Here is a 13,973-nt window from a genome sequence, read left to right on the forward strand (position 1 = left end):
TCTCTCACACACAATCTCTTGCAGGTGTTTCGGTCGTGGAGCAAAAACGGGCTTTTTGTGTTTTTGTCCCGTGTCATTCGCCTGGACTTCGTCTTGAATAACAAAGGATTTCCCTCGAACGGACATAAAAAGAGTTAGTTATACGGACTTTCATATTCTTTCTTCCAAAGGAAGATTCAAAAAGACTGGAGAGATTTTAAAGGAAAACAGTAATTAAGCAAGCAATTTCACAAAGCAGGATTTTTTTGTTCACCTTGCTTTTATGTTGTCAAGATGTTGCGCAAAACGAGCGCGCATTTTAATAGCTCTAATCCAGCTCGTCAAAGGCTGCGGACTCTGTAAAAATGTACTTTTGTTTTCTCTTTCTGCTGAAAATGTGATGTTTATAATATTACAGAAAATTTTATAATTATAACGTAAATGGCACTTTTATACTGTACATAACTAAGTGCTGTGTCCTTGTCTGAGCTATAGTTACAAATGCATTGTTTTTGTTGTATTTTTCATTTTTGCAAATGCATAAAGTTTATTAACTTATTACCGTTCAGGCTGTGAAACTACTACTTGTATTGTAAAGGCTGTAAGGTTCAGGGGGTTTGGGACAATGGGAGGGGAGGGGGGGGTATAGGATATTCTATTTTTTTTTCACCCATATATACGTTTTGTCTGAGCTTCCAAATGTTTCGTTAACTACAAAAGTTAAAAATTTCGTCAAAGCACACTAAATAAACGTTCGAAAATAGAAGTACCCTTTGCCCTTGCGTTTGGTAACCATAGGCTGCTCCAGCTCATAACAGTCCGGCTCTGTATGGGGTGGTACATAAAGAAAAAAAAATCGCATGATTCCCCCCCCCCCCCCCCCAGCCAACAGTAGCGGATTCTAAATATTTCATTGGTCAGGTCAATCACCGTGATGGATGCCAACACCAAACACAGCCCCTAACCACACCCCTAATCCGAGCCTTAACCAATGAAATTAGCTGCTGGGCGGGATTTTCGCTAAATTGGTTTCGGGAAAAAAAAATGGGCAAAAAATACATACTAAATACTGTGATTTTTCAAATCAAAGTATACCACCAAAAAAGGTGTTTTATTAAAAAGTTTGTGTAACGGTGAGAAAATTCATTTGCGCAAGACGAATCTTACAGCGAAAAGTATTGATAAAAATTCCTTAAAAAAACAACCTCTGAGTGCAATACACACACTGAATGGCCCACTCGCAAGCGTCCAGGGTGTGGGATATAATTGTAATGCATGAACTACTGGTGCCACCCATCTGTAATTCACGGTACTAAAATAAGTTTGCTCTTACCAAATTGTTTCGTGGGAACACGTTTCTGCACGAGTGTGTAGAGAACAGCAAAATGTTTTTTTCAAAAGGTTTATTTCACTCCATGTTGAAGACAAGCATTACCAAACACGTTTTACTTATCAGGACAGCTGCCAATAGTACAGTTAACTGCTAAATACTAGTATCACCGGGCATGCAGTTTCTACTGGCTAATTTAGGACTGCAGTCTGACACATGCTTGTCACTGCTTATATACTACTGTAACTACAGCACAAAGAGCGTTCATATTCATGTTCAATGTTCATATTCATACTTTTTAAGGTGTTTACACAAAGTTTGGCTGCTGTACCATGACAAGGTACTACAATATTTTCTTTTGGGAAACACTACTGAATATTCTTCTACAGCTGTGATTTCAAAATGCTTTATAGCCATACAACTGGTGACATTAATACATGATTAAGCTACTAATACTTTACGGAAACACCATGTATGTAACTATAAGATGGTGGTTGATGAGTAGATAGACGGATGTGATTGAAGCCCACTTCAGCTACACTTAACATTTAGAAATGTCACAATCACCGTTACGTGTATTTAGGCATGCATCACCACAAAACATTAATTAGCTAAGACTGCTGTAGATCCAGACGTCGCCTACAGGATACTTTCACGCTCTTCTCCGAAGGTGACGGTGTCAGAGGACACTTTGAGGATCTCAGGGGGATCTCCAGGGTTAAGCCCCCTCTTCAGATGCACCACACGGACGTTCTCATTTTGGGTGGTGGTGGTGCTGGAACCAGGAGTCATGATGACATCACTTCCAGTGGTGGTGGAGGTGGTGTTGGAGCTATCTGTGGGTTGGCGAACGTTGTTTCCTTGTTGGGTGTTTGTGTTGTTATTGAGGGTGGTGTTGCTGGGTGTACGGTTGAGGTTGTAGCTCTTGGAGGAAGGCCAGCTCTCTTCGGGGCTGCTGGCCAGAAGACTGCACTGGTCTTCGGAGCAGATGGACATGCGGGCGATAGCTGGGTCTTGGAGGCCACTCAGACTATTCGGCAGCCCTAGCTTTCTAGCAGAGTTCTCCTCATCCAGCTCAATCAGGTTAGCCCTCTCAGACTGCGACAGGTCGGCCTCTTCGTCTTGCAAGGAATGGTTGGGAGAACTTTCATTGGAGCGGACGCCCGAGTCAGAAGAATCCTTCTTATCTGAAAGGTAATCCTTACCTTTGGCCAAAGATCGATCTCCAGCATCTGAGGCTTTGGGCTCGGGTTTCTCTCCATCCTTGAGCAGAGGGGCATTGTCTGACTCTTCAGAATCTTCGTCATCACTGGTCAGTTTCTGGTAGCGTAAACCGCCTCCAGGCTTCAGCTTCAGATCAGCACCCTGGAAGAGGCTCACCTTCTCTCCAGATGTCTTGCGTCCCAGAAGGGACTTTGATGACCCATGGTCAACCTTCTCATCCTCTTCTGTTATGGGATCTAAAGTGGGCGTGTCTGCCAATTCGTAGTCGGTATTATCGGTCCCGGACTTGCTGCTCCCTCGTTTTGAAATGGATTTGCGCCCATCTTGGTTACCTCCATCCTTCTTCTTGTCCTCAGAGCTGGAGTGCATTAGTTGGCCAACAAAAGGTGGCACAGGTTTCTCCATTCCTACCTCAATCTGAGCCATGGAGGCGATGTATTCCTGGTAGGCGTTGTGGTACTCGGCCTGCTGCTTGTCTGTTAGCTTGCAAATTTCATTGGAGGACTCTTGAGAGTTGAGGCTGGATATACTAGGTGTACGGTGAGTGGTGGCCTACAGAAGGCAAGAGATGTTGAGATAAATGTCTAATATGGAATGGCTTGGAAAAAAGGGTTCAAGAATCTAAGAAGAAATGCTTACCATCCACGTAGGGTTGGAGTGCCTAGGAGGCTCATCCAATCCCACATTACTGAGCTCCTCAAAGCTCAGGCTGAAGTTGTACATTGGTGAGGTGTCCGTGTTACCGACTCCTCCGTGAACGGGTGCACCAGTTTGCCCGCAAGACTCCACATGGCCAACCATGCTGCTGCCCTGCTCGCTAGGAGCCTCCTCATGCAGGATCTGGTTCTCCACATGACGGAGCTCAATCACCTGCACAACATCAACTTCATTACACCTCTATTTAGGGCCAGTGTGAGAGACTTTCTGTACTAAATGGACTAGTATAGTTAACTGTACTATCCCTTGCACTATTGGGTCAATCTTACATTTCTTGATAATGTACATGCTTTACAACTTAACTAAATCTCACAGAAAACCAAATGTTTATGAATTCTGTTATGCTAAGTTCACACTACAGGATTTTAAGCCCGATTTGCAAGTTAAAGAGCTCGCCGACAGGTCGGGCTGTGATCGGGGGAAAATCAGCGGGTGATCGGCGCTCAGAAATCTTTATGTGTGAACTACACAACGGCGCATCAAAGAGGCTCGCTGATGCATCGCCGATGGCAAACAAATATCTAGCATGCCAAATATCTGGACCGGACGGCCGACTCGACATCACGTGGTGTCAGGTGTTGTGACGAGCTACAGCCAATGAGAGAGCAAGGCATGGGTTGAAGTCACCGGAAGAAAAACAACAGCAGCAACATGTCTTAAAAAAAAAAGTTTGGACACAATAAATGGAGCAAAAGTTTTAATCGAGCAAACAGCTAATTTCTTCCCGACATCCATTTTCAAATTACCAACTCCTGTTTCACGTGTTGTTTCGCATCATTCCCATCCCAATTCTCGCGTGTTTTCATGACAAAACGTGGTTTGTAGAGTCATTTGGTGACAGAGTTGTTGTCAGCTTGTGTAGTGTGTAACCCCCGGTTGCGGATCATTTACATAGAGTCACGTAGTGTGAACACCACAACGACTTAAAGACAGACAATCAAGTCATGTAGTTTGAACAGCACTGCGATCTGCCGACGTTTAAAGTCGTGTAGTGTGAACTTGGCTTTAGGTAAAAATATTGAACTGACCAAAGAATAAAATGTGACTAAGTGGCAACAAGTGTGTAAAAATGTGGTTTAAAAATGACAATCTGCCACACATACCATTATTTTTTTTAGCAAAAGCATTTATGAACTTATGGCTATCTTGTATTATTCCAAGCTATTATTGCATTTATTTTATTTATATATTTATTTATTTTATAAAACACTTGCTGAAAGAAACTAAATGTTTGTAAACATTTATAACAATTGAAACAAATAAAATACATTTTAATATTAAATGTAATAAATATAATTATTAAATAAATAATAAATATGAAACTTTTCAAATACATATTTCATATGTATTCATATAATACATAAAATTAGAAATTTTGAATTTATAAATTTAAACAAGCACACATTTAAATTCATAGACATTTTAAATTTATAATTTTTGTATGCCGGCAAGTCATAGAAATCTGACCAACTCGTTATATTACTGATAGAAAACTACTCACTGTTGTCCTGAAAAGCTGCCAATCTCCAAAATTCATGTTCATCTCTTTCTTCAGCTCGTCAATGTTACATTGAGACAGAACCCGGCCATTTACGTTAGCCTGGGAAAAAAAATATCACAAAATCAGAACGTAGTCCAAAACAGTTTGATATTTTCTTCTCAGTGTACAATTGTTTGGTTCACAAATACAGACCTTCTTAATGGTGGCTGTATACTGAGAAAGCATGTTCTGGTCGATGCCGTCAATAAGTTTGACACGCTCACAGACAACATCTGTGCTCATTGAGCTGAGCAGCATCGATGGAGTGCCTGAGACCACAGAGGCAGACCCCTGGTACACACAACACACAGAACCATTAGTGCCACTCAATTACATCAGAACAGTGTGCATATGAAAGATCTCTGAAGCCTTCAGACTGCTACTACAAGAGATAGACCATGCAGATTTTTAGAAAACGGTCCAAAGGGGATGCAAAAGGTCTTGAATTAAAATTCAAGGAAGAGAGGGATCAAAAAGAGGTACTGGGGAGGAAAGTATGCAATGCATTTTGAACATATTGCTGTCAGCAGGATTTCAAAGAAGCTAGTGCAAATCTAGAGTGATATGATGGTAAGAAAAAGTTAGGGATACAAATAATTGTACTCAGAATTTGTTAGTGCTGAAGGGTCACATCTACCACCACACTTAACATTAAGTATTATGTAGCTTTCAAATAGCTACGTCTAGTTATAACAAAACCAAAAATTGTGACCTACACCACATGGACTATAAATACAGACCTCTGTTAAGGGAAAGTCAGAGTGGCACCTGCGTTCTATACTTTTAAAGTTTTCTGACAGAATACTTTAAAAGTTCGGCATCCAGGCCACGCTGTGTGAGAAGCTGATTATTTCAATGGCTGTTGTGTAAATCGGCATCATTGAAACAACTGCATCATCACAACTGAAAGAGTATAGAAACAGATAGGATTTCTTTATTTTTAATGGATTTTTTAAGGATCCAGGGGAAAGTGAGAATTCTGAGGAAGGAGAAGGACTTAAGTTTAATGTGACCAAGTAAACTATGCTCTATGTTAGCATGTCACTTAGGTGGGTATGAGTATTAATGCAGTGACCCTTTTTTTTAGTACAGTTAACTGGCATATTTTAATTTTAACCTTATATTAGGCATCTAAGTTCAACTTAAGCACTTTTATTCCTCCTTCCCCACTGTGAGTGAATTTCTTTTGTCCCCACAGTGCATGCGGGGGGTGTGAGTGTTTAGAGTTCTGGAGAGTGTTAGCGGGTGTTTGTGAAGGCGTGTGAGGAAGGGAAGCATCAGCAGAGCAGCAGAACTTAAGCCGAGTCTAGAAGGATTCAGTACCTGCTTCTTTTTGAAAGACGGTACCTTACCCTGCTTGAGGAGAGAGAGGATAGGAGGGAAGAGACAAAGGAGGTGGAAATCGTGAGGGAACTACATTCATGTTGATGAAAGAAAGATGGAGAGCAAATGAGTTTTTCTCTACAGCATGTGGGAACTGGTGGACTGTGAAAGCCTCCGGTGAACATTAAGGCAGCTGGTGCTTGACGTCACTAGTGCAGTGCCTGTTTGAACACTGGCATCTTGCTTCTATTCTCACACAAATTAAGCTTAAAATGTACCAAATGTCAAACGCTAGGTATAAGGCACTTTACACAAATAGGGTACACAACAGGGACTGAAAATTTATTTAAAAAATCTTGAATGTTATTTTCTATAAACAAAATAACGGGAAAAAAAAGCTAAATTAAGCTGTCATTTTTGGGATCTAGCTGTGGGATCAAAAATCAGTTTGTAATTAGTGACAAACTCACAAATTAAAGGAAAAAACAAATTTTTTGAACGTAGTCAACGCATTAATTTGTGTGATATAAATAAAACGTGGGAACAGTTGTATACAAAATGTTTATGCACAATAAATATTATTATTAGCAAATAATATTTAATTAAAAATACTTTTGCAATTAATTTAAAAACAATTAAACAGACTGCGAAAAATATGTATGTTTTATTGTTGGACACAGTCGAGACTGTCAAGATTTGGAACAGGCCAAAGTCTCAATTTAAAGGGGGCATACAGATATTTGAAGAAGATTAAAATATTTGGCCCTTCTGAAACAAGCCTTTCATGCTAATTGACAATAATTCAACAATTCTACTAATTCTCACAACAAAAACCATGAATAAGTAATAAGACTCTATTCGTACAAAGTGCCACAAAGAATATGACAGACTTTCATATCACACATTACACTCTAAGAAAAAGCATAAAGTATACCATGACAAAAATAAAATGATACTGACATATAAGACAAGAGGGAAGAAGAAACTTTATATTCATGTTTATAAAAGGAAACACCTGCAGAGCAAAAATTAAACAGTAGCTGTAGAAGAAAAGTATGTCAGCAAGTGAAACCCTAGCAAGAATGTCTAACACTAGCGCTATGCTGTTATCCATAAGCACAAGGTCTGGCAGCTTTTGTTCATGACTAGTACTTACAAGTCCACTGCTATGGTCCTTGGGATAGCTGGTTTTAATGAATGGACGTGGAAGAACATGAGCAGGGAAGAAGCTGCCAGCATACTGCCGCGGCAGCTGGTATAGATGTTGGGAGAAATATGGCTGGGAGACCAAGTTTGGAGAAGAAAAAAAATGTAGGGAATGAAAATATAACAGAAAATCATAAATAAATACATGCAGGAATGTTCAAGTTCAATACAAGGTAAATCAATAAAAAAAAAATTATTTATTAATAATTTCGACTTGCCCTTCCATTTTAAGAATCTTACTGTAACCATATTTTTTTTCTTCTCTTAAAGAAAATATTTGGTATTCAACATTACGCCACAAACACTGTCAACTGAGCTTAACTGTACTGAACCTGAAAGATTCCTTTAAATCCAAACATGTGAAATAATGAAATAACACTCAATCTCTCTCTCTCTCACACACACACATTCTCTCTCGAACATGCACAAATGCTTAAAAAATAAATGATTAGGAGGGATACAATGTGTACAAACACGTAGCCTCATAAACACCTCATTTTGTTACATTATGGGGCTGAACTTAAGAAAACAAGGCAAACGCAAATATAAATGACGCTAAAATGAAGAAAAACAATCACTGAAACACGAGCACAGGGAAATGAATGAAAAATTGTCTGGGTGGGCATGTGGAAATGTTTGGCACTGAGGCTGGAATACTTTGAGAGGCGTGTGCTCGTCCAAGGGACTTCCCTCATCTATTAAATGAGCCGATGTGCCTAGTAGAGCTCCCTGAGGAAAGTTAAGTCTAAAACACAGCGGAGTCATCAATCTACACTTGACACTATTTATCGGTTTTAACTGGACCCATTTCACCTCAATCGCCCCCCAAAGAGATGGCAATAATCTAATGATAGATTGCAACAAAAACACCGTTTCTTATTCATTGTTTAATCTATCAAATTTTGCAATTCACGTGATCTTTTGTGCGTTATCTGTGCGGTGACACTCACCCTGTTGTAGAACGGGTGTTGTGGCCCGGCCATGCCGCTGAAATAGGCGCTGTGGGGCTGAGGAGACACACCCGGTGGGTTATACGGGCCGTTGTAGGAGGCAGTAGGGGAGCAGGCAGAGGACTGCTGGCTGTAGACTGATATTGGACGGCCCTCCTGCAAAGGCAGCGTGGGATAGGTGACGCCACCCATGTTCACTTGCTCCCGGGCAGCACGCACATCTGAGAAAATACCGAGATAAAAACTTGGAAAACATGCTTTTCAACAGGGTATGACTAAGGAAAATAGAAATATTATATATGCTCTATTCGTTTTCTATAAGGTTTGTAATTAATTTTCTATAAGGTTTGTAATTTTCACAACTTTGTTATCAAACTTTGGGACATATCAATTTATATATATATATATACACACACACACATAAAGAAATAAGAATTTATTATATATTTTTTTATATTTGAAATATTTTACAATAATTATTCAATTATACAATATAATTTTTTTTTTTTTTTTTACTTAGGTAATTAATTTTCACAACTTTGTTATCAAACTTTGGGACATATCAATTTATATATATATATATACACACACACACATACATATATATATATATATATATATATATATATATATATATATATACACATTAAATGTGATTTGTTTTAAAAAGAGACATTTACCTGCAATAATCTCTCTGAGTTTGGGATCTAAATTAACAGTGCAGGGGAGAAAGGTGCGGATGTCTCGAGCCGCAAGCACTGGAGTTCGGGAAGAAAGGAAAACCTCAAAGCTACGGACGTCACCATCTATCTCCAGCAAAGGCTCCACATCTTTAGTGGTTGGAATGTTCTTGGAGATCCTGTCAGGCAGTACATGAAAGATACAAGTTGAGAAACATGAGACAATACTAATATTTTAAGGTTTGTAAAAGTTACTTTTGCATGTGTGGAGCGTCCATCACGTTTTTACTAAAACAATGCAGGTCTTGTGAGAATGACTGGTTTTAACATACCCTGGCATAAATGACATTGAGCCTTGCCAGATAAAACAAAGTCATGATGGTTTTACTGAAAATGAAAATGATGCTGATATAACTCAGCATTAGCAGCACAATATCTTCATTTCATTTTGTGTTTCTGGGGCATGGGCCGCTTTAAGAGTGGAAGGAGTGTGCAGACAGCCAGTATCAACACAATACAGCAATATTACTGATGTTCTGGATGCCAAACCTCTTCATAAAACCACAAACTTCATATGTTTCCACTTAAACAGACCTAAGGGTTTTCAGAAATGCTCTATAAACCCCTTAAAATGTCAGAATACACCCATGCCGCGAATGCATTCATTTCTCTCTTTATACTTGTGTACAACAAGAACTGCACAGTGATGGTATGTCATATGTGTAGAGGAATAAACAACATGAGTGCAGTCAGTATATTCCATAATAATTTCATATCTGACGACATATCTATGCAGTGACACAAGTCTTACATGAATAGCATCATCTGACTAATCACCGTAGGGAAGCCTATCTAATGATCTGGACCTGCTTTCTTTGGCTTCATCTGACATTCTGTGGCCTCCCATTATTCGTTTCCAGGAAGCTTCCCAAAGGAGACATTTTTCTCTAGGACCCTAATGAGCTAACGAACAAACTACATGCAAAAAAAACAACAAAATCATACAGGACAAATACATTACATATGATAAAAAAAATAAATAAAAAAAAAAAAAAACTATTTTTGCACCCATTAGCTATGATCCGAGTTGTTGATCTCAAGTTTAAAACAACAGTGTGTTTCTGGCAATCTGATGAGCTACAAAACTACTGTGATAAAGCATGTGGTGAAATTGAAACATCAGGAATTGTGTTAGTTCAAATGCAGTTTTCTAGAGATCTACATTACAACATCATAATGACATTATAAAATGTAAATAGCGTCATGTGGTTTCTTTAAAAGCCCCTACCTCTCATAGATGGTTTTCAGAGTTGTCTGATCTGGGATGCCATCTGTCTCTTCTAGGTACAGTATGAGCCAGGACGTGCGATACGGCCACTGCTCAGTCAAGTTGATCCAAGATGCAAGCCGGTCCCAGTTAAAACTTATCTGATTGGCCCTCAGCAAGCGGCCTAAACAAGAGGAGCATATTTCATGAGTACTGAATGTTCAGACTTTATGATTTTATATCTGAAAGTTCATATTCCATTATAGTGACTACATACACTACCACTCAAAAAATTTGGGGTTGTTATGATTTTTTTAAATGTTTTTTTTTTTTAAGAAATCTCACTGAGGCTGCATTTATTTGATCAAAATCACAGCAAAAAAAATAAAAAAATAAAAAACTAACAAGAACAAAAAGAGAAAGAAAAAAACCCAACTGATTTCTTTCTAAATATATTTTAAAATGTAATTTATTTCTGTGATGGCAAAGTTGAATTACCAGCAGCCATTACTCCAGTCTTCAGCATCACATGATCCTTCAAAAATTATACTAATATGGTAATTTGGTATTGTTTTTTATTATTATCAATCTTTAAAATAGTTGTACTGCTTATTTTTGTAGAAAGGGTGATACATTTTAAACGATTCTTTAATAAAAAGAAAGTTCAAAATAACATTTATTTGAAAAAGAAATCTTTTGTAACATTATAAATGTCTGTACTGCCATTTGATCGATTTAATATGCCCATGCTGAATAAATAGTATTAATTTCTTTCTTAAAAAAATATCTGACTGTAAACTTTCATACGGTAGTATACCTCTGCAACTCTGCTATAATTCAGATGTTTGCAACCTGTCTTACTTCCATAAGGTGGCATATTTCAGAGGAAAACAGGATACTCAAAATGAAAAAAATTGGGTCAATTAGAAAACATCATGTTTCATTTTGATCACAAAAGGTGGCCATTACTAACCAGACTAAACCCGTTTGCCTATTAGTAAACATTACCTAATAGCTCAAGTGATGTCACTGGAAAAGGAAAGTTGTTTCAGAGTAAGAGCAAGTTACTGCATTTTGATTAAAGATTACACAGAATTGTTTTCTTTGAAATAACATGCAGTGATAAATCATTTTAGGAACATGTTGACCATAAAGATTGAATGCTGACCTGTGACTGATACAATGTTGAGGAGTCTCCTCATAGTCTGAGGGCTGATGTCACTGAACCAGTCCTCAGTGACGAGCAGTTTTGTGAGGTCAAAGGACATCTGACGCGTGACTGACCTCTGCATCTGTCGACGGCGATAAGTATCCTGAGGAGAGATCAGCCAGATTTAAATCACGATTATTCTAAATCAATAGCATTAAGGAATACAGGGAAGGAAAATGTCAAGGGAGAAATCTGGAAACATTTTGTGATCTGAGCATATCATGTGGTAAAACATTACTGTCATTGGATTAGTCAGACAAACTGCACAAATACAAGCCATGGGACTGCCAGACAGGACAAAAATTCCGTTCATCTTTGGAGTTCAAATCATCATGCTATTGCAAACATCACATATCTATTAATCCTATTCATAATCGCTAATCATTATAATATACGTAGCCTTCTGACATGAAGCAGCATATTTATCAGCTTACCCTGCGGTTAAGAGTCGTCTTACTGCCAAACTTGGTCTGGTCACCCAGGCTGTTCTGGGACAACTTTCTGTCCAACTCCTCATGCCAACCTACAGCATAAAAAAATAATAATAAATTTGCTTTGCGAGCATTTTTGTCATGCAGCATTTGATTTACAACAAAGATTTAAAAGCTAATATGGAATGTTGGTCAGAATAGGGTTAGAGCAATGTGGTTTGGACACTATGTTGGCATAAAACACAAGATATGTTTGGCGACATTTTGTAACCTACCATACAAATATTCAGAGTCAGTCATTTTTTATTATTATTTAGCAAGAATGCATTAAGTTGATCAGAAGCGAAAGTGAAGACATTTATAATATATATATATAAATGCTGTTCTTTTGAACTTTCTAGTCATCAAAGAATTATAAAAAACTGTATTATGGTTTCCAAAAAAATAATAAGCAGTACAACTGTTTTCCACTGTGATAATAATAAAAAATATTTCTTGAGCACCAAATCAGTACACTGGAATGATTTTTTAAGAAAGATTTTTTTAAGACGTTAGTAGTGGTTGCTCAAAATTCAGCTTTGCCATCACAGGAATCAATCAATTTTTCAATTATTATAAAATTATTTATTCTGTTGTAATAATATAGCAAAATATTACTGTTTACTATATTTTTGATCAAATAAATGCAGCCTTGGTGAGCAAAAGAGACTTCTTTCAAAAACATTAAAAAATTCTTACTGATCCCAAACTTTTGAATGGTGGTGTATATTGAAACACAAGGAAGACTACTTCCCATAATAGTCAGGCATTATTTGAAACACAAGACATCCTACTGTATTTTAACCCCTCATCCCATGTTGATACAAACCCTCAGAGTTCCCAGTGTCTCCGTTAGCAGGAGTGGGTGCACACATCTTCTTTGCACTGCTGAGGCCACGGCTGTTGAGGAAGACAGGAAGGTGGACGATGTTGCGCATATAGTCATGGCCGTTGATGTTGGAGTCACGCAGCACACTGTTTAGATTCTGGTTTATAGCTTTGATGATGATGTGAGGATCACTGGCGAAGACAGAGATGAAAGGACCCTTGGAAAACAGCACTCTCACCTAATATAGTAAGAAATACAATTTTGACAGGTTTTTGATATAGGCCTCAAAAGTGGTGATTTAAACAACACAAAAAAAACACATTTTATAGAAATTAAGGGTGACATTTAAAGGATTTTATTAAGCTAACACTCACTTCACATTCACTAGATCCTCTGTCAGTACATTAAAAGTCAGTATCCAAGTATTTCTTTAAATGTATGATTGTATGATAACACTGTTAGCTTGGCATTGAAAATGGTCAACATGTGACCGAAACGTTTGCCTTGTTTCATTCAGTAAATTGCTTATATTGTTCTCATCTCGCTTGTGATGCTTTGATGTTTGAGTGTGCGGACTTTTTTCAAGCTCTTCACCTTTGGGAAACCTCTTTTGCTCTACGCACCTCAGTTGGATTTTTTTGAAGGTGCGGTGAGTCTCTGGCTGCTTCTCTGTTTAAATGTATGATAAAATAATTTTATTTAGAACAGGACCAATGACTCTTTTCAGGGTCTTGATACAATTGACTAAATGGAGTAGGGATGCTGTTGGTTATCACTAAAACAACGGGTCTGTTCAGTCTTTCTTAGACTAGCAGAAAAGCCAGTTCTAGGAGACCACTGTCTTTTCAAATTATTTAATCAGCTTGAAGGCATCATTGCACATGACAGCGCAGACTTAAAGGGATAGTTCACCTTCAGTAGCTGGTCTCCACTGACTTCCATAGTATAAAAAAAAAACACTATGCAAGTCAGTAGGCGCTTTCGCACCGGAGGAACTAGGAACGTATTTAGTTCTAGTTCCATTTGGGGGAACTAAATTAGCTCCTACTTCAGAGTAGGGTCTAAAACAGCTCTATAGGAACTACCAGTGACGTATGTGTACGCTGACTGGACAAACGCATAAGAAACACCGGTTACCCGGCATTTTTAAAAAGCTGTGTAAGAAAATTTACTCCACAAACATGGAAAACAGCGATAATAACAGCATTTAGCTACCTGTTATCTGCAGTTTTGTGGGGGGGGGGGGGG

At 38.2% G+C, this 13,973-nt stretch overlaps 2 protein-coding genes across 3 annotated transcripts in view; one reads left to right on the top strand and one right to left on the bottom strand.

Annotated features, from left to right (window-relative positions):
* LOC107693236 (DNA-binding protein inhibitor ID-2-like) overlaps nucleotides 1–805 on the top strand; it is a 2,331-nt gene extending 1,526 nt beyond the window's left edge. The window contains exon 3 of the mRNA XM_016492544.1: nucleotides 25–805. The gene's annotated coding sequence lies outside the window, so the exon portion shown is untranslated. The remainder of the gene's footprint in view (nucleotides 1–24) is intronic.
* A 78-nt stretch (nucleotides 806–883) lies between these two features.
* The window catches only part of LOC107693235 (kinase D-interacting substrate of 220 kDa), a 25,517-nt gene continuing 12,427 nt past the window's right edge, over nucleotides 884–13,973 (bottom strand). The window contains exons 18-29 of one of the 2 annotated variants that reach the window (XM_016492542.1): nucleotides 12,726–12,963; nucleotides 11,861–11,949; nucleotides 11,385–11,529; nucleotides 10,238–10,400; nucleotides 8,950–9,128; nucleotides 8,270–8,490; nucleotides 7,270–7,392; nucleotides 6,114–6,143; nucleotides 4,944–5,081; nucleotides 4,752–4,850; nucleotides 3,173–3,403; nucleotides 884–3,085 (exon numbers count right to left, since the gene is read on the bottom strand). In XM_016492542.1, the coding sequence (XP_016348028.1) occupies nucleotides 1,949–3,085; nucleotides 3,173–3,403; nucleotides 4,752–4,850; nucleotides 4,944–5,081; nucleotides 6,114–6,143; nucleotides 7,270–7,392; nucleotides 8,270–8,490; nucleotides 8,950–9,128; nucleotides 10,238–10,400; nucleotides 11,385–11,529; nucleotides 11,861–11,949; nucleotides 12,726–12,963 (2,793 nt within the window). In that variant the 3' untranslated portion in view covers nucleotides 884–1,948. The remainder of the gene's footprint in view (nucleotides 3,086–3,172; nucleotides 3,404–4,751; nucleotides 4,851–4,943; nucleotides 5,082–6,113; nucleotides 6,144–7,269; nucleotides 7,393–8,269; nucleotides 8,491–8,949; nucleotides 9,129–10,237; nucleotides 10,401–11,384; nucleotides 11,530–11,860; nucleotides 11,950–12,725; nucleotides 12,964–13,973) is intronic. The other variant, XM_016492543.1, reaches the window with a different exon arrangement.

Source organism: Sinocyclocheilus anshuiensis, unplaced genomic scaffold (genome assembly GCF_001515605.1).
Source record: "Sinocyclocheilus anshuiensis isolate Anshui unplaced genomic scaffold, SAMN03320099.WGS_v1.1 scaffold810, whole genome shotgun sequence".
In the NCBI taxonomy this organism is placed as follows: domain Eukaryota; kingdom Metazoa; phylum Chordata; class Actinopteri; order Cypriniformes; family Cyprinidae; genus Sinocyclocheilus; species Sinocyclocheilus anshuiensis.